At 34.8% G+C, this 22757-nt stretch overlaps 1 protein-coding gene across 1 annotated transcript in view; it reads right to left on the reverse strand.

The window, feature by feature from the left end:
- Positions 1-4671: 4671 nt before the first annotated feature.
- Positions 4672-22757, reverse strand: part of LOC145284734 (juxtaposed with another zinc finger protein 1-like) — a 111842-nt gene continuing 93756 nt past the window's right edge. The window contains exon 7 of the mRNA XM_080133677.1: positions 4672-5279. Coding sequence (XP_079989803.1) covers positions 4778-5279 — 502 coding nt within the window. The 3' untranslated portion in view covers positions 4672-4777. The remainder of the gene's footprint in view (positions 5280-22757) is intronic.

Below are 22757 nucleotides of genomic sequence, written 5' to 3' on the forward strand. Positions count from 1 at the left end.
CAACACGCATCACTTCTAGATCTGTTTTTGACCACAGTTCCCGATGACTGCATAACGAAGGCCCACAGCCCATTCGGGAACGCTGATCATGCAGTGATAATGGTTGAAATCGCCCTAAACTCTAGACCCAAAACTGAAGAGCCAGTGCTCAAAACAACGAGATATTATAATAAGGCTGACTGGGAAGCCATCAGGGAACTAATTAGAGATGCTCCATTGAAAAATATTTTCTCTCTCCCTGCTGAACAATGTGCAAACGAGACCACTGACTGGTTCAAAACTGCAATCGAAGCGCATGTTCCCATGCGGAAATTCTATAGTAAGCTCCACTCTCCCCAATGGTTTACGTCGACTTGTGCAACTGCCATTGCTCAAAAGCAGCATGCATACCGTAGGTTTAACCGACATCAGTCCAGTTCAAACAGACTGAAGTATATAGAAGCTAGAAATAACGTTAAGAAAGAAATAGCGACAGCTAAGAGAGAATTTACGGAAACCACTAAAAAGCACATCGAAGCACAAAAACTAGGAAGTCGAGACTTCTGGAAAATCTACAACAGTGTAGTAAATAATGAGCAATCAACAATTCCCCCACTAACCAACAATCACGAGGTTGTCTCCTCAGCAACCGACAAGGCTAACATGCTTGCCAGTCGGTTTGCCTCAAACTCCACACTGGACCCTTCCAACCACCCCCTACCTGACTTTCCTATGCGGACAGACGCCACACTAGACGATCTGAAAACCACCCCTGCTCAGGTGCATGCTATCATAAAAAACCTTGACACCTCAAAAGCATGTGGACCCGATCTTATCCCAGCTGTGCTATTAAAAAAGTGCTCAGCCGAAGTAGCTCCAGTTCTCTCCAAACTCTACAACAAATAACTTAATGAAGCTTGCTTTCTGGGCTGTTGGAAAACTGCTTCTGTTGTACCAGTATTCAAGAATTCTGGCGAAAGGACTGACCCATCAAATTATCGCCCCATTAGCCTCCTCCCACTTTTCGCCAAAATATTTGAGACCATAATTAACCATGCTCTAGTCCATCATCTTACAGATGCTAAACTACTGACTGACAAACAATATGGATTTAGACAAGCCCGTTCCACAGCAGACATCCTAACTGTGATCTCTGAACGTATATACCATTCACTGGACAAAGCGGGGGAGGGCAGAGCGGTAGCTCTAGATATATCTAAGGCTTTTGACAGGGTATGGCATGAGGGTCTCCTCAGGAAGATTAGATCATACGGTATCACTGGTAGAATACTTAACATAATTAAATCCTTCTTAGATAAGAGAAAAATCCAGGTTGTCCTCGACGGTCGTACATCTAAACAATATGATATACATGCGGGGGTGCCCCAGGGTTCTATCCTTGGACCTCTATTGTTCCTGATATTCATAAATGACCTCCCCAACAACATTCCCTCTGAGATGGGTATATATGCTGATGACACTACACTCTATGGCAGGCACGACAGGAAGACGAATGAACACATTTCTAAAGAAATGGCAGAAACACTAGAGGAAGACCTCCAATCTGTAGTGGAATGGGGACAAAAGTGGTTGGTCGCGTTCAATGCTGCCAAGACTAAACTAGTTTCATTCAATAATTACAAGAAACCCTCTCTACCACCCATAGCAATGGCCAACGACTCTTTATCTGAGAGTCCACAGGAAACATGAGTTCGAACAATTACATTGAAGGCATTGCCAGGGCCGCTGCAAGAAAGGTGGGCTCTCTCTACCGTGCTAGAAAACTACTAACACCCGAAAGTATCCTGTACCTCTATAAGGCCACCATTCGCCGATGTATGGAGTATTGCTGCCACATCTGGGCTGGTGCATCTGCTACTAGTCTCTCGCTCCTTGACAAGGTTCAAAAGAGAGTCGCAAACCTGATAGGCCCTGAACTGGCATCTAAGCTTCAGCCTCTGTCCCATCGACAAAATGTTGCATCCCTCTGCCTTTTCTACAAGTATTTTAGTGGTGAATGCTCTGACGAACTGCAATCACTTGTGCCCCCACGACGTGAGCACCCTCGACAAACCCGATAGGCTGCTAAATTCCACCCCCACACTGTAGAGATCCCTAGATGTAAAAAATCTTTTTACTCCAATAGTTTCTTCCCCAGAACCGCCTGACTCTGGAATTCCATTCCAGGTCCCTGCTTCCCCAACAGTACTGACGTGCAGAAGTTCAAGTGTAACGTGAACCGACACCTTGCTGCCCAAATCCCTACATAGTACCCCAGTAGTTGTTGCCCCTGATAGTAGCCCCCTACACCAAAGTGGCAATTTGCCTTGTTTGGGGTGAAAGTGTAATAAAAAAAAAAAAAAAAAATTACTAAAAAATTGAATAATGAAGAAAATTGTGCCCAAGGCAAGAAAATTTTAGTTCAATAAATATTTTCTCAGTCTTATAATTCTTTTGTATAGTTTGTTATAGAAAAGTATGATAATGGTTTGAATATTGAAGTAAGAAACTTTAACTGACCAATAGAATCTAAACTGAATTACTTTAAAAAAATATTCAAATTCAGAAAAACTTAAATAAGCTAAACAAGACAAACAAAAACAATTGTTTTAAGATTGTAAGGCTATAATGATGCAAACATAAATATTAACAAGCAATAAACAAGTCACCATTTTTGGTAAAAGGCACCAGATTCGACATACAAGTTTCTTAAGATATTTGATGTTGAATGTTATAAAGTTATGGTTTGCAGAAGTTTTCATCGCATTGCTTTTTTGAATATGAATCAGCAATCACTTTGATAATCATGGATTGTTCAAACTAAAGGAATAAAATAAATATTTTTACTACTTGAAATAAAAATATAAACTCATTTGTTAAAATGTGTTCTACCATATAAAATGAATTTTTAAGGAAATGTAAATATTTTTAATTTTCACAAAATTTAGAAGTATTGAATGATCAGACTGATATCACATTTCATGAACAGAATAAAAAAATCCATTGTTATAACAAAGCATAAGTTTCTTTTTATTTCATATGAAAATTCACTTATCTGAAAATAAACATACCAAGAATCAGTTTTTCAAACACAAAATCTGCGATTCAAAGCCAAAACAATGGATTTTTTTTTCTAACTGCATTGTTAATATTTAAGGCATTACAAAGGTCTTAGAAAATAGTTGTCTTTAATGATTTCTAGGTTATAGAAACTGTTTCAGATTAATAAACTGAATAGAAGATAAAAGACCAACTGGAATCTAAAACAGACCCAAAAATAAAATAAGTTATCTAATCTTGCTTAGTCATGTCATCTTTGTTTTCAGTTATATATGGATGGTGCTTTAGACATTGCCCAAATTTTGCAATTTCTAGGCGTTAGAAAATAAAGTGCAGTTTCTGTTTAGCTTTCACACATATCTCTAGCTGTAATGTTCGTTTACTAAGTTTGCATAAAAATCGGAATGCAAGCTGCTCTATTATCTGGTCAACAAATTATCTCAATTTATAAAGAAATATTTTTTATCAAAACTCTAGCATTGGATGTTTCTAAAGAGATTTTCTAGTCATATACTTTTTATATAAGCAGTAATTCTGATATACTGAATATATTCCGTAATGGCAACTGTAAAAACAGATCAGTAGTTTTATAAAGTCATTTGTTTTGTGTTAAACAATAAAAATATGAATTCAGAATTAAATAAGATATTTCTTTTAATCAGAAGTTTATTTTATGGTAAGGACATTATTACATGAAGTAATGCCATGAAATATTTTTCAGACAATCTTAAACATTTCATCCCAATTTGTTCATCTGCACCCGGATGAACTCTTATCCTCAGAAAAAGTTGCAAAAAATGAATTTATGGCTAGTAATTGTGAAACATATGCATCTTATTTTAATTAATCCTATTTCAACTTTTAAAACATGCACTTAAATATTTAAGGCTTCAAATATTTAAGACTTTAAAAGTTCCTTTGTAAATTCATTCTTTCACCACTATTTCTAAATTCATCCAGTTTATTCTTAAAATTTTCTGAACTTTTTCTAATCTTTATCATAAAATTTTTTATAAACATTAAAAAAAAAAAAAAAAATTCCAAATTTAGAAATCTTTCTTGGAAATAAATTTCAAGTCAATATCACTTATAATAAATACTTAGATACTAACTATAAAATTTTTTATCCATGTAGTCTCCATAAGGTCTCAAAATCAAAATGTCTAATTTAAAATTATCTGTTTATATATCCGGTTTCTAAATAGAATTTCAAACAGGATTATAAAACTTGTCATTTCTTAATTTTTCACATTAAATGACGTTTGCCATTGAGTGATTGTTGGTGCATTTACCTTAATAGAAGACAAATTAAGCAGAAGAGTAAAAAGACAAAAGATTTGTAAGAAAAAAAAGAAACTACATGGAAATATTTCATTTCAGGTCTAAGCAGCACATTTGTACATATAGAAACGTGTTCAAAATGTAATGCAAAAAAAAAAAAAAAATCAATGTTAACAATATAAGTGTAGTATATAAAGATGTGTTATGCACATAGTGTAACTAAGCATGTATGAAGAATATTATGACAGCAACTAAGGAAAGGGCAAAATAAGTCAGGAGCAAAGAAGGAGGCTGAAAACAACGCAGTGTGCTGTTTAAAAGAGCACCGTATATAGGGGAAGGTGTATAGAGTAGAGGGGGTAAGAGAATTTGGAAAACATTGGGAAGGGACAGCATGGGGATCACAAAAAAAAAAAAAAAAAAAAAAGATGGGAACTGTGACTGGTCATTCTTTGGTTTACTGTTCATATGCTGCTGTGGCAGTGGTTACCAAAGCAGTGGTCGGCTGGGCTAAAAGTTGCATATGCGCCAATGATGACGATGAAGAGGAGGATGAAGATGATGATTGTGGCTGTGGTGGCAATTGGGCCATTAGTTGAGCCTGTGTGATTCCTGATTGAGAGAATGCGGCTGCTAATGAAGGATTCATTGTAGACAGGTTGGTTGGCGTTATTGGGGGTGTATTCATGGATGCTGTTGCCCCACTATTACAGGTTAGTTGTGCTAAGGAGGGCTTTGATGAGGGGGTCACAGCCAAGTGTGTTGGTCTTACATGATGTTGTTGCTGTACAAGAGGTTGTTGCAGATGAGGAGTGCAATTTTGTGGCAGTTGCGTTTGATGCTGCTGCTGTTGAGATAGTGAAAGAATATCCAACGTAGAACACTGTTGACTGTGATTTCTTAAACCTTGTGAAGTTTTATAACTCTTTCCACACTGACATCTGTATCCTTTCCTGACCCTGAAAAGAGATTTATGAACAGATTTGGAAAATATGAATTTTGATCAATCAAATGTAAACAAAAATTTGGTGAATTCTGAAAATTTAACTTTAGTGAAAAGAAAAAATAATTTTCATAACAATTTTCTAGCTTTGAACGTTAATATCAGAAAAAGATTAGAAACATTTATAGAATTGAAATAATTCTATGCTTCTAATATTTTTATAATAATATAATATAATAATATTTCTAATATCTTTATAATATATAATATGAAATATCTTATAATAATTTTTAGTATCAAAATTTTAAATACCAAAATGATATTAAATATCCTATTAAAGCCATTAAAAGTATCTGAACAAAAATTCTAACAAATAAGAAATAAAGACAGGCATAACCCTAACGTTCAATCAATGGAAAGGCAAAGCTAAGAGTAAATTCCAACAAATATTGTGTTTAGAGTCCCAAAAGGCAGATACTGAAGCTCTGCACCATCTTTCTGACAACTCCTGCAGCTGCACTGGCACCAACTGTATTGGTTTGCCTTTCTGTCAGAGGCTGTAACTAACCAACTGCCAAGAGGGGGACCCTAGTAACTGGCCAAACCTAAGTTTCCTGCACCTGGAGAGATCTCCAGCTTTGCTTTATCAGTGTAGAAACAACACGAGTCAGAAGTTCCCAGTTTTAAGCCTTATTTATAAGCTAAGTTTTATACCCAATTGGTATAGAGCTGGGCATCAAGGTTTGCTCCTGACTCTGGGAAAGATCTCTGGAAACTACTCTGCATTCACTGCCAACCTTAGCTTGAGTAGCCCCTGAGCAATAAGGTACAACTAAGTCACAACTTCCTTGATTCATTGGGTGTGTAAAGCTTAGATAGTCAGAAGGCTTACTATAAAAACACCAGACAAAAATCAAAGGAAGAGAAAATGAAACCATCAGCCTTGCGGATGGAAACTTGGAATGTTAGAACCATGCATTCTAGCCTCTCCAATGACCTTCAAACATGTTAGAAAAACATCATCAGCTGTGAGCTGGCCAAATAGAACATTGACATTGCTGTCCCCCAAGAGAACGTCTAGTCAACAGTGGCAATCTTAAAACATCCTACCCATTCTTCCCATAAAACCTGGAATCACATAGGCACTGGATTCATGGAGTCAGCTTTGCAGTGCACAACTATTCTATCAGTGGAGCGCATCCTATCAATGCACCTTATCACATTCTTGGATCCAACACACATCTTGCTAAGGTTAAAGATGTCTTCTACAAGGAGCCTGAGGCTAGGATCAGACTAACCCCAGAAAAAGAAAACCTGCTCCAAGATTTCAACGTCCGAGTGGATGCAGACTATAGCTTTTGGCCACACTGCATTGGACACTTTGGCATTGGCAAGCTCAATGAGAACAACTAATGGCTACTGGAGCTCTGCTCCTACAAAAACCTGCACATTACAAACACCTTCTTTGCCATTAAGCTACACCATAAAGTGTCTTGGAGACATTCCAGATACAAATATTGCCACTAGCTGAATTTTGTCATCACCTAGAAACTTAAACTGAACCACATGCTCCTTACATGCAGTTGCCACAGTGATAACTGTGACATTGACCATTCTCTAGTCAGCAACAAGATGCATCTCCATTTTAGGCTGATCCATCGCTCCAAGCAGAATGGTCATCTGTGTCGATACATCATCTGTGCTGATGCAGAATGGTCATCTGTGTCGATACATCATCTGTGCTGATGCAGAATGGTCATCTGTGTCGATACATCATCTGTGCTGATGCAGAATGGTCATCTGTGTCGATACATCATCTGTGCTGATGCAGAATGGTCATCTGTGTCGATACATCATCTGTGCTGATGCAGAATGGTCATCTGTGTCGATACATCATCTTAATAGCGATAGGACTTAATCCACGAGATTGTGTACAAGGCTCTCATTGACACCTTTGGGAAAAGGACAAAGAATAACAAAGACTGGTTTGAGGCTGGGGTAGAGGAGATGGAACCTGCCATCACTGCAAAAGGAGCATCTCTTCTGGAGTAGGAGTAAAAGAGACACTGTGAGAAGACACTAGCTACATACAGAGATGCCTGCAACAAGACGATCTTCTGCAAGTGCACCAATGACTACTGGCTTAGGTTATGTGAAGACAGCTGCGGACAGTATCAACACCAGATGAGATAAAGAAAACCTTTGGTATCTGTCTTCAAGATCGCATCCATTAAGTTCACCTCTGGAGAGATCATCAAAGACCATGGTAAACAAATGGCGAGATGAGCTAAGCACTACTAAAGTTGTCCTCCAGGGAAAACGTCAGTGACAAAGCTATCAAGAACACCACTACCCACCATGAATGAATTAATGAAGGCTATTAACTCGTTCTTCTGTGAACAGGCCCCAGAAAGCAACAGAATTCCAGAGATTGTGAAGACGTCCCTTGTACCTGACCAAAACATTTGACTTGGTAAGTCTTTTCACTCTCATTCTCAGATGATCATATTCTTTGATGGCATGATGATGGGCACGATCCAGTATGATTAATTATTCTCGAACCTCTTCCTAATCAAGGGTGCCATGAAGCAATGATGAGTCTTGGTACCTATGCTCTTTGACATCTTCTCCTTGCTCTTGCACTACACATGCCATGAGTCAGACAATGGCATTTTTCTCCACACTAGGAATGACGACAATCTATTAAATTTTGCCAGTTTCAGAGTAAGAAGACGGTACACTTGCAGATGATGCAGCTCTCACTATTCACTCTGAGGAAAGTCTTCAACGTCTCATCTCCCACTTTACAAACACATGCAGAGAGTTCGCCCTTATCAGCCTGAAGAAAATCAACATCATGGGCCAAGATATGATCATTATTGGTGATAAGACTCTGGAAATGATAGACAAGTTCATCTATCTTGGCTCTACCACCTTCAGCAATTGTCTCAACATAAGGATAGGCAAAGCAGCCACTGGCCCTCCTAGCCAAGAAAATGTAGGACAATACCTTGCTATCACTCAACACAAAGATGAGTATATCAGGCCTACATGTTAGGCATTTTCTTTATGGTTGTGTTCTGGACTTTGTACTCACACCAAGAACGAAGACATCACCTGGCAGGATCAGGTCACAAATGCAGATGACTTGTCTCAGGCCTGTATGCCAAGTATGTGTATCATTCTCACTCAGAGACTACTGCGCTGAAATGGTTATGTGTGCAGGATGGAAAATGGTCAAATCCCAAAGGACTTCCTATATGGCGTGGTCACCTATGGAACTGTAATAGTAATTCTTCTAATGCACTCACCTCCAAAAGACAGAAAATCTGTTCTGTTTGCTGTCAATACACAAGGGCTGGGAGAGGAAGAAGAAGAAGCGGTAAGCATGGTTGGTTTTATTGGAAAGGAGGTGAGACTAACCGCGAGAATTCCCAAGATTTCAGAGGAACAAAAGACAAAACTCTGATGGATAGGCGACTGCTTTTGCTCAAGCAGAGAAAATGGTAAGAGGAGAGGAAAGTCCCTTCCTAAAGAAAGTTCCGGCTCAAAGTGAGAAAGTGAGGCTGAAGGACCTAGCAGTTTTCAATGAAAGACAATATCGATACTCTATGGCTGACTGGGATAGCTTCCATACATATATATCTGATCTATCTCTGCATTCCATGTTTACAAAGGATGTGTCCTCTATAGTATCAGACCTGACCAAATGGTTAATTGTAGGCATAGACCGATTCATACTATCCAAAAAATTCCAACAAAAACCTAACAGCCAGCCATGGTTCTCCCCAGAATGTGCTGTTGCCATCGCACACAGAAATCACTTTTTCCATAGATACCAACGTAATGAGACTAAAGCTGCTTTCAGGACTGCCAGCAACCACTGTAAAAGAGTAATAACAATTGCAAGAGAGCTATATGCTCAGTCCGTCAAATCCAAAGTAGCTGAGCAGCGGCTTGGTTCCCACCAGTTTTGGCAAATAGCAAACAGGATCCTGAACAGAAGTGTGCGTTCTATCCCAACCATGGATCTGAGGTCATCTTGTCAGCATCAGACAAGGCCAAACTATTTGCCAAGAACTTTGCAGCTAATTTTACCCTATGCGAGTACAAAATAGACTTCATGGTTTAGTGAAGGGTGCCCTTTTCTCTTCCCTGCAACCTCTCTCCCACAGAAGATACATTGTGAGCCTGTCTTTGTTTTAGCATTATTTCTATAGCAAGTGCTCATCTGAGTCTCTCTGCCCCCCCCCTCGGCAATCTTAACCGAAAAACACCCGTCTAGCTGAAACCACTGTCAATAATTTCCCCCATTCTTTATCTGTGCCTAAATCAAAATGTAGATTCCATGAACAAAGCTTCTTTCTTAGAAGTGCACGCCTGTGGAACTCTCTTCTGTTTGCTTGTTTCCCACCTGACTACAACTTAGAGGTCTTCAAGTCCAACATAAAAAAATTCCTGATAAACCGCCCTCTTAAGACTCTTTATCAAATCTCCATTACTAATGATTACTACGATATTATCCCATTGATTACTGTACACACAATAACCCTTATCCCCAAGTGGCTTCTGGGCCTTGATAAGTGGTGACTACCATGTAAAAAAAAAAAAAAAAAAAAAAAAAAATGAAAGAACTCATAAACAACAAAGGATATAGCCCACCCCTGCCACCCTCACTATCCTTACCGCTGACTACACCAGCAATAAATGCCAACAAAGCTGCAAATACAGAATTAGACTTATATAACCACAGCAAACGCTGTAGTGCACCAAACTAGGTGCAGAATGCCATTGTCTTAGAAGACAGAATATTGTCATCATCAATGTAAAAAAGAAAAATATAAAACTTCAATAGACAAATTTAATATCAGTTTTTTCGTTGCAATGGGATTTTTTTTATTTTTGTTAATTCCCATGAATAGAGAAAGAATCTTTCAGCAATTTTGCTAGATCGAAATCAAAACTAACCCACTGGAAAAAAAATCCATTGTAACAGTTATGGTACAATGGATTTTTTTAAAATTAAAGTAAAATAATCTTGTAGACAGAGACTCCAGACGATGTTGAGGAAATTCACCACTAAATCTTATTTAATCATAGATCAGGTCAAAGAATGAGAAATATAGGAGTTTAAAATAAATCTTGGTAGAAAAAAAAGGAAAATGTGAAACTATGCATTATCAAAATGCAAAATTCAACCATTTTAGTAAAAATTTTCATGCTTCAAATTCCTCATATCTTCAAATATTTATTTGGTTTGGTTGCTTTATAGAGATAAATTGTTGTTTCTGTTTTTTGCATTGCAAAACATAAGGGAAAGGAGACGAAAGAGTGATTTTGCAGTTGATCTGATTTCCAACTCTTCTAGAACAAAGAGTAGTTGATTGCAGCAGGTACATTAAGGTGCTATTTCTCCTTTGAGCAGGTAGGCATGTGTTAAGTATGTATGTCTAATCCTAATTATGCTCAATATGATATCTTGTCTTTGATTGGGTAGTAGTTCTGTGATTTCCAGTTTAATTGTCAGTTGACGTTTGTTATTTGGGAACATGTCCGATGTAGATTGCCATTTTTTTTCTCAATAGGGTTTGATTTTGGCTTTATGGGAGTTTTAGAATTGTTATCGTCATTTCTTTTAGCTTTTGCAAGTGTGTCAGTCATTTGATTTGCATTACTACTCACATCACAAGGAATCCAAATATCTAACATCTCTTGTATGAGTTGTTCTGGTTTCCTTCTTGCTTGATAGAAAGTCTGAAAATGTCTATCTCTGTATTCTTGATCATACCCAATGAATGCCCATTTTAACTGCATGAGTTCGGCTGTGTAAGTGAATGCTTCATTTGGTAATCTAATTTGTTGGTATTTTTTTTTATTTTTTTTTTTTTAAATTAATCGCTGCTACTCCTGTCCCGTCTATGGGTTTTGACCCGTCAGTGTAGAGGGAATTATGGTTTGAGTATTTGCCTCTAAATTCTTTGAACCTAATTTTGGCAGATGTGGTTGTTTGTTGCATTTTATTTTTGCGTTAATGTTAAATCTATGTCAGCTTTGGTGATTGTTCATTGTGAATGGTGAAATATTGTTGAACTTTTGATTTACTAGCACGCCGCCTGGCATTGCCAAGTCGTAAAATATGCTTAAATATGATATTTTGATTAATGCACATTTCATATTTGTTATTATATTGGACCCAATATATAGTAATGATTTAAAAAGTAAAAAAAAATGACTCATGTGCTTACAATTTACTTTTTCCTTTGATGTTAATGTCTGAGTTATGAAGACATGTTTGCTGTAAGGCTAAAAATTAAAACATCGGCATGATTCGCATGCATATTCGTAATGCCATCGTTTGATCTTCACCTGGAAAATATTTTATTTTTTAAATTTTCACACCAATTTTTCCCGGTTAAAACCCAAATATAGCTAAATGTGCGTCTGCCTGCCCATCTTTTCTATAGAATCCGGCAATCTCATTGAAAATGTGTGATCCTATCTCAGAGTCCCTCCCTGGCCCTACTGCTGTTTCATTAAACATGACTTTTCATGATATTAGATCAGGGTTACGTGTTGCCAACCCCACCTGCCCATGGCTACAGGCAAGCGGTCAGCACCCTAAAAAGTAACTGATGCCCCGCTGCCTTGTGGTCCAATTTTTTTTTTCTTGAGCCAAGGACTAAGAGTAAGGTCCCAGACAGAAATCTCAAAGAATCAGCACCTCATAGCATGAGCATCATGGCCCTTCAGTGTGTGGACATGCCCTCGTGTTGATGCATGCTGATCCAGCTATGGGCTAAATAGTAACAACCCATGTGGTATCCCCGCATACGTGATTTCCAGCAGGACAAGCCAGTTATCGCAGTTCTCATTCGTACCACTGGAACCCTCTGAGGTTGTCAAGATAGTATACTGGAGTTTGTGACCCCCCCCCTTACACTTATAATTTCTTTTTCATAGATATCTTCTTCATCACTAATATCCAAGATCTACAGTGATGGGATAATGGGTGATTGGGGCAGGTTCTGGATAGAGCTGGAAGCCTCTTAACATTTAATATGATTACTTTTAAAGGTTTTAGGGTATGCTGAAAACGAATATCGCATTTAAATTTTCTGCAAATAAGTAGTTTTCTGGATATTAAGCAATGTCATTTCTTGTGTTATCGCTGGTTGCCATCTTGGTACGTGCAAACGCAACCCTGAGAAACTATGTGCAAACACGTATACCAAGATGGCCACCAGCAATAATGTAAGAAATGATATTACTTAACATCCGGAAAGCTGCTTATTTGCGGAAAATTTAAATGCAATATTCGCTTTTAGCATACCCAAAAACCTTAAAAGATAGTAGTCATTTAAAAGAAAAACGTTAAGGTGGAAACAAGGTAAAAATTTACAAAATGCATCACAATGAAATTCTTTATCGAACTGCCTTATTATTATTATTGTTATTTAAATATCCTCAGTTAAAAAACGGGTTTGTTTTACAGATTAAAGAAAATGGTCTTGATAATGAGTTAAAGATAAATTCTAGTTTCACGATATCTTTTCATTTAATTGTTAGTCGAAAGTACAGAATAGTTAACAAAACCCCTTTCCTTCCCCATGTTAAGAATGGGTTTCTAAATAACGTTATTATTTTAACATGGTAGCATAAGTGCACAAGTACTTTTTATTTGTTATATATTTGTTTTCTGTTTTTTTTATGACTACTAAAAAACACAATTCTACCTTAAGTACAAATAAGAAGTAAATACAATGATAACAGAAACGAATATACTTTGTACATTTTGTTGTTTTCTAACACTTTTAGTACATGTGTACTAAAAGTGTTAAAACAACAAAATAGTATTGTTTGGAAATCAAATTTGCATAACTTGAAAATCATTTTTTTAAATTGACAAACTTAGACTAAAAAATGAAACTGATTTTTCTGCTTTCATTTTGAAAGCAGAAAAAAGTTTTTTTTATTTTTAAGAGAATACAAACTAAACCCGTTAATGCGCTGACTTTAGTTAGTTGAGCGCTGTTTTCCCCGTTAAGCGGATTTGAATTTCTATAAAAGATAACATTTTAAAGAAATTTCCACAATTAATAATTATCAAATATTTACATATTATACATGAAAATAATTCTGAAACTATTATCTATAAGAAAATTTCATGAGGCATGTTTTTGTTGTGCCAATATTACGGGAGCCATCAGAACCATCTATATGAAATCCTTGTTTGGCGTCATTTTTTCTCATTAGAAAAAAGGATTTTCTTCTCAACACGCCATGTTTGCTATTCACAACCAAACCTTAAGCACCTTGTAACGTAGAAGCAGGCAAGGAATTTTTTTATTTCCTTTTTGTTGCGTCGTCTGATAGTTATTGGAATGCAATCAGCATCTGTGACTGCCTTAATTTGACTAGAAGAAAGTCTCCTGTCTTTCACGACAACCCTTTTTATTCTCCTACTCAATGCAGGATAAATTTTGAGGGGCCTACCGGTGGAATTTATGTTTTTATAATTTTCACTATTCTTTAGAAAGTTGCAAATCAGTTTTAGCTGCAGTCGCCTGCTGTGACAAACCTTGCTTATGGAAATCTAGAATTTGAGCACACTCAACTTTGGTAAGTTTGCTTGCTTTAGACATGGTGACACCTTTACGCAGTGATTGCTAATCTGTAAGAACTAAAATAGAATTTATACTTCTGGTCTCATAATTTTGGTCAAGTGTAAAATGCCTCATTTTATAAAAATGTAAATTTCGAAATTAAATGTTTGGAATGTGTTTTTTTTTTTTCCATAACCTTTTATGTTGTAGTATTGGTAACCTTAAGTGGGAGGAGTTTAAAATTTATCCTTAAAAAAAAAAAAAAAAAAAGACTCTTTTTAATGATTTACAAGTGGTTTTAAGTTTTTGATCAGGAGTGTGTGCTTGTGCTAATAATTGACAGTTTAAATTTCTGTCCTTGAGTTTTCATTTCCAAGATAATTACTCACTCCAGAGAAAGATATGCAGCCTTTAAGCAAGATTGGCCCTACAGCCATCATACTAATTCAGATTTTATAGATCTGAAAAGACAAAACCAGCCGATTCATCAGATTGGGCCTCTCCGACTACCAGTCTACCCCAGGTAAGAGTCAAAATGATGTGTTGCGAAGTGGAGGTGCTAAACCCTGGCCTCCAATTCATTCCACCACTAGGATTCCGTTCCAAGACATCATGGATCGCCATCCATGGCCAGTATGTGGCCCATTGGCATATTCTTTATGAATGTAGAATTAATTTGGTCTTGATCAATGTCATCAGATATGCCCCTAAAAGATACAGATTTCTTCAGCTAGCTTGAAAAAATAAAAATTATGTATTCATCAGTAACTGTAGTTTATGAGAATTTTTTCTGTATAGCAAGAAATGTTTCTTCAAAAACAGGTGAGAACAGTAAGTTCACAAATTGAGAGAATCGACTTAAAATGTTTTCTAGATTTAAAAAAAAAGTGCTACATGCATGGCAAGTTTACTATTTACTGTCTATTACATATACGAGGATTATTCTATTACATATACGAGGATTATTCTATTACATATATGAGGCTTATATTCTATATGTAATTCTATTACATATACGAGAATTATTCTATTACATATACGAGGCTTATATTCTATATGTAATTCTATTACATATACGAGGATTATTCTATTACATATACGAGGCTTATTCTATTACATATACGAGGATTATATTCTATATGTAATTCTATTACATATACGAGGGTTATTCTATTACATATACAAGGCTTATATTCTATATGTAATTCTATTACATATACAAGGGTTATTCTATTACATATACGAGGCTTATATTCTATATGTAATTCTATTACATATACGAGGGTTATTCTATTACATATACGAGGCTTATATTCTATATGTAATTCTATTACATATACGAGGATTATTCTATTACATATACGAGGCTTATTCTATTACATATACGAGAATTATTCTATTACATATACGAGGCTTATATTCTATATGTAATTCTATTACATATACGAGGGTTATTCTATTACATATACGAGGCTTATATTCTATATGTAATTCTATTACATATACGAGGCTTATTCTATTACATATACAAGGCTTATATTCTATATGTAATTCTATTACATATACAAGGGTTATTCTATTACATATACGAGGCTTATATTCTATATGTAATTCTATTACATATACGAGGATTATTCTATTACATATACGAGGCTTATTCTATTACATATAAGAGGATTATTCTATTACATATACGAGGGTTATTCTATTACATATACAAGGCTTATATTCTATATGTAATTCTATTACATATACAAGGGTTATTCTATTACATATACGAGGCTTATATTCTATATGTAATTCTATTACATATACGAGGGTTATTCTATTACATATACAAGGCTTATATTCTATATGTAATTCTATTACATATACGAGGATTATTCTATTACATATACGAGGCTTATATTCTATATGTAATTCTATTACATATACGAGGGTTATTCTATTACATATACGAGGCTTATATTCTATATGTAATTCTATTACATATACGAGGGTTATTCTATTACATATACAAGGCTTATATTCTATATGTAATTCTATTACATATACAAGGGTTATTCTATTACATATACGAGGCTTATATTCTATATGTAATTCTATTACATATACGAGGGTTATTCTATTACATATACAAGGCTTATATTCTATATGTAATTCTATTACATATACGAGGATTATTCTATTACATATACGAGGCTTATTCTATTACATATACGAGAATTATTCTATTACATATACGAGGCTTATATTCTATATGTAATTCTATTACATATACGAGGATTATTCTATTACATATACGAGGATTATATTCTATATGTAATTCTATTACATATACGAGGGTTATTCTATTACATATACGAGACTTATATTCTATATGTAATTCTATTACATATACGAGGGTTATTCTATTACATATACGAGGCTTATATTCTATATGTAATTCTATTACATATACAAGGGTTATTCTATTACATATACGAGGCTTATATTCTATATGTAATTCTATTACATATACGAGGATTATTTTATTACATATACGAGGATTATATTCTATATGTAATTCTATTACATATACGAGGGTTATTCTATTACATATACGAGACATATTCTATATGTAATTCTATTACATATACGAGGATTATTCTATTACATATACAAGGCTTATTCTATTACATATACGAGGATTATTCTATTACATATACAAGGATTATATTCTATATGTAATTCTATTACATATACGAGGGTTATTCTATTACATATATGAGGCTTATATTCTATATGTAATTCTATTACATATACGAGGGTTATTCTATTACATATACGAGGCTTATTCTATTATATATACGAGGATTATATTCTATATGCAATTCTATTACATATACGAGGGTTATTCTTTTACATATACGAGGCTAATATTCTATATGTAATTCTATTACATATACGAGGATTATTCTATTACATATACGAGGCTTATTCTATTACATATACAAGGATTATTCTATTACATATACAAGGATTATTCTATTACATATATAAGGATTATTCTATTACATATACGAGGATTATTCTATTACATATACGAGGATTATATTCTATATGTAATTCTATTACATATACGAGGATTATTCTATTACATATACGAGGCTTATATTCTATATGTAATTCTATTACATATACGAGGGTTATTCTATTACATATACGAGGGTTATTCTATTACATATACGAGGCTTATATTCTATATGTAATTCTATTACATATACGAGGGTTATTCTATTACATATACAAGGCTTATATTCTATATGTAATTCTATTACATATACGAGGATTATTCTATTACATATACGAGGCTTATTCTATTACATATACGAGAATTATTCTATTACATATACGAGGCTTATATTCTATATGTAATTCTATTACATATACGAGGATTATTCTATTACATATACGAGGATTATATTCTATATGTAATTCTATTACATATACGAGGGTTATTCTATTACATATACGAGACTTATATTCTATATGTAATTCTATTACATATACGAGGGTTATTCTATTACATATACGAGGCTTATATTCTATATGTAATTCTATTACATATACAAGGGTTATTCTATTACATATACGAGGCTTATATTCTATATGTAATTCTATTACATATACGAGGATTATTTTATTACATATACGAGGATTATATTCTATATGTAATTCTATTACATATACGAGGGTTATTCTATTACATATACGAGGCTTATATTCTATATGTAATTCTATTACATATACGAGGATTATTTTATTACATATACGAGGATTATATTCTATATGTAATTCTATTACATATACGAGGGTTATTCTATTACATATACGAGACATATTCTATATGTAATTCTATTACATATACGAGGATTATTCTATTACATATACAAGGCTTATTCTATTACATATACGAGGATTATTCTATTACATATACGAGGATTATTCTATTACATATACAAGGATTATATTCTATATGTAATTCTATTACATATACGAGGCTTATATTCTATATGTAATTCTATTACATATACGAGGGTTATTCTTTTACATATACGAGGCTAATATTCTATATGTAATTCTATTACATATACGAGGGTTATTCTTTTACATATACGAGGCTAATATTCTATATGTAATTCTATTACATATACAAGGATTATATTCTATATGTAATTCTATTACATATACGAGGGTTATTCTATTACATATACAAGGATTATATTCTATATGTAATTCTATTACATATACGAGGGTTATTCTATTACATATACGAGGCTTATATTCTATATGTAATTCTATTACATATACGAGGATTATTCTATTACATATACGAGGCTTATTCTATTACATATACGAGGATTATATTCTATATGTAATTCTATTACATATACGAGGATTATTCTATTACATATACGAGGCTTATATTCTATATGTAATTCTATTACATATACGAGGGTTATTCTATTACATATACGAGGCTTTTATTCTATATGTAATTCTATTACATATACGAGGATTATTCTATTACATATACTAGGCTTATATTCTATATGTAATTCTATTACATATACGAGGCTTATATTCTATATGTAATTCTATTACATATACGAGGATTATTCTATTACATATACGAGGCTTATTCTATTACATATACGAGGATTATTCTATTACATATACGAGGATTATTCTATTACATATACGAGGATTATATTCTATATGTAATTCTATTACATATACGAGGGTTATTCTATTACATATACGAGACTTATATTCTATATGTAATTCTATTACATATACGAGGGTTATTCTATTACATATACGAGGCTTATATTCTATATGTAATTCTATTACATATACGAGGATTATTCTATTACATATACGAGGCTTATTCTATTACATATAAGAGGATTATTCTATTACATGTACGAGGATTATTCTATTACATATACGAGGATTATTCTATTACATATACGAGGATTATTCTATTACATATACGAGGATTATATTCTATATGTAATTCTATTACATATACGAGGGTTATTCTATTACATATACGAGACTTATATTCTATATGTAATTCTATTACATATACGAGGATTATTCTATTACATATACGAGGATTATTCTATTACATATACGAGGCTTATTCTATTACATATACGAGGCTTATTCTATTACATATACGAGGCATATTCTATATGTAATTCTATTACATATACGAGGGTTATTCTAAAAGTAAAGATTTTTTTTAACTTAAAAGGAAGTACTACGAACATGGGAGTAGTACCATTAAAAGAAGAAACCTTTTGTTCTCCAGAATTTATTTTTTTATCTAGTCACCCTCAGTCTCAATAAACTTTTGTCAGTAATTTAATGACATATCTGCTTCAGACGCAAGTCCATGGCGGAGGTTGCTTTCTTAGAGTCCCTGCAACAAAGTGATGAAACGTTTAATTTAGTCTTCACGTCAATGCAATTTGCAATGCCCTCTGATCCATTCAAGCAGACTAAAAAAATAGGTGTTACTTTTGGAATGCTCTTCTCCAACTGCATACAAATAGCATTGAAGAGAATCAAAATGCATCCATATTACAAATTGTAACAATTTAATCTTGTGCTGAATTCAACATCTATACATATAAAAGGCAAAATGTGTGTGATCATTTTGTGTATGTCTCGCAAAGGCTTCTTTCGCACACGCTCCTGAGGTCGTTACGATCGCTTACAACTGTTTATATAGTATATCATAGTTTATATAGTATAGTATATTATATAATAATATCTAGGACTTAGGAAAGCGCGTAGCGTATAGATTTATTTACATCGACTTTTACAAAATTATTGCTATTTTGGCTTCTCGCGTGTTGATTGGGCTTTTTCGTATAAAAAGCGAAACTAATTCAAAGTTAACACAGTTCTTGGCATCGCGCCCAGGAAATGTCCAGAAGCAATCAGCTTTGATCAATGTGGGGACAAAGGCCTCTTATATCAGATAGTTGCTAATCAGTCTGGAAAATGGGGAGCTGGTTTCCCCCTCCCCAACATATGTTGGGGAAAAAACCAGTCAAACCCAAGTTAACTGTTCTATTTGACCTCAATAATTAGGTCAAATAAAAGCAGCAGAGTTAACTTTTATTGCTGCTACCTGTCAATAGCTAAATAAATAAATTCAAACGTGTTCCTTTGTATGTCGCGGTGGCCCAGTGGTTAGCGTCGCACATTTTTTTTTTTTAACACTTTAATTTCCAACTTTGCCTCAAGGGTTCGATCCTCATACTCATCTACCAAAACTTTTTTTTATTTTACCCCCCCCCCCCCGGGAGTTTGGATTTACCCAAAACCATACACACCTTAAAACACCTGGGTATCGCCAGGTACTCCCCGCTAGTCTATATATATAAAAGTGAAAATGTATGTTCGCTTTTTGTGTATGTCCAAGAAAGGCTTTTTTCAGAGAAGCGGTCAGTCTGTTCACAACTTTTTAAAACTTTTTATATCACATGTAAATCGTAATATCTCACAGTTAACAACGGAGCTCGCCTGTCTATTTAATTTGCTCGACTTTGGGAAGATAAATATTCAACAGTTTTCGCTCGCCGCATGTAGGTTAGGCCTTTTCCTATGTTTCCCCCCTACCCCCAACGTCTTGGGGGAAAAATTAAAAAAAAAAAAGCATTCCTGCACTAAATGAAATGCTATTCCGCAGTCAAAAGTTGACCTCATTAAGTCATTAAAACATGCACCTGCCAAATCCAAGTAATTAAATTCAAACGTGTTTCCGTTAGTATCTCGCGGTGGGGCAATGGTTAACATCGCATGTTTTTTTTTACACTTTAATTTACAACTTTGCCTTAAGGGTTCGGGTTCGATCCTCATACTTACCTACCAAAACATTTTTTTTATTTCCCCCCCCCCCCAGTTTTCACACACACACACCTCCGAACACCCAGCCAACGCCAGGTACCCCTCGCTAGTCTATCTATAAATATAAAAGTGAAAATGTGTGTATGTGTGTCCGCTAAAAACTTTCGACAGATACGACGAAAATTCACAAACTCGGTATCATATTGAAGCTCCATCCTTCGCTCGAAAAATTGGCCAAAAACGTTCATTTTTTCACCCCGAAATCGACAATTTTCGACAGGGGGAAGGAGCTCAACAAAAACGGTCCTCTTGTGACGACAACCGGTTCTACGCATGCGTCAGATGACATCAGGACCTGATTTACTTTAAATAGTTGAAAAACTGACTAAATTTCATGTACGTTGCATTAGTGTGTTGGTTCGTTATCTAAACGTTTTGGGTTCGAATCGTGGTGTGAGGTCTTTTTTTTTTTTTTTTTTTTGATTTTTTAAATTTAAATATTGAACCAGTGTTATTTAAGCCATTTTTCACGTAACGTTCATTTTTCTGTTTTTTTTTTTGTTTTTTTTTTACTTTGCTTATCCACCACCGACCACACACCCAAAAACACCCAGGTACCCACCGATTTTTTAAATTTCAATATTGAAACAGGCTTATTTAAGCCATTTTTTTTTTGTTTTTTCGATTTTTACATTTAACATCATTTGTTTGTCCTACGTTATTTTTTTTGTTTCTTTTTTTTTTTTTGTTTTGATTACCTCCTCCCCCGCTAAAGTTTTAACGTTCGTTTTTATGTTTTCTTTTTTTACTTCGCTTATAACAAACAAACCTGGTCATTGACCTCATTTGCTGAATAGCTATTGCTTACGTCGTCGTCCGTGCGCGCACCTGTCAATTTGGTTCTTACATTCAAACATCTCTCATTCTGGCTGGCCGATTTTATTTTCAAAATTCGCCTCAGGGCTTCGGGTTCGATCCTACCAACTTTTATCCCCCCCCCCCCCTGGTTTCTTTTTTATTTAACAGCACACACACCTCCAAACACCCAGGCTACGCCGGGTACCCCCGCTAGTATATATATAAAAGACAAAACAGCTGCGCACATATTTGTATGTCCAGCAAAGGCTTTTTTCATGAGGGTTCTCGGGGAGGGGGGGGGGAGGTACTATATTTTATATACTCCCTAGATTGTAATATCTATGATTTGTGAACGGAGATCATCTACATCTTTTATTTGAGCAACTTTTATAAAATTCCCGCTATTCTGCCTTCTCGCGTGTTTGTTCGACTTTTTCATATAAAAGCAAAACTGAATCGAAAGGCAATTTCTCGGCCTTTCATACCGGGACGTCCAGAAAGCAGTCAGCTTTGATCAATCTGGGTAAACCCCTCATATCAGACAATTGCTATTCATTTGGACATTCTCTTTTTGTGGGGAGCTTGGTTTCCCCAAGCTGAAGTGGCTTTCAGCCAACATTCATTTTTGCACCTGTATGAACTCATTTACTTAGCACGTCAACTTTTTGATTGACATTGCTAAATTTGAAAATGCTTTTCACTTTCTATGGCTTCCTGGCATAGTGGTAAGATGTCACGTTTTCTTTCATTTTTTTTCTGCCTTCACGTCACAAGTTTGTCACAGGTTCGAGCCTATCTGCCTACTAACACATTTTTTTTTGTGCTCAACACACGCCTCCAAACATCCGGGCAACCTCGCTAGTCTTTTATATAAAGGACAAAAATCTGTATTTGTGTGTGGATGTGTGTATGTGCTAAACTTTTGACAGACATAACCAACAATGACAAAGTTGGTATCATTAGAAAGATCAGACTCAGAAAAATAATATAAAAAAAATTGGACAAAATTCTAAAAGGGTAAACTGGACGGTTTTTCGCAATAGGGGGTCTAAAGTTTCCAAAAAATCCTGTATTATTCCTATGTAATTCTATATATTTCCGATGTAATTTTATACATATTTGAA

Source organism: Euprymna scolopes, chromosome 9 (genome assembly GCF_053919585.1).
Source record: "Euprymna scolopes isolate OS-2025 chromosome 9, ASM5391958v1, whole genome shotgun sequence".
NCBI lineage: Eukaryota > Metazoa > Mollusca > Cephalopoda > Sepiida > Sepiolidae > Euprymna > Euprymna scolopes.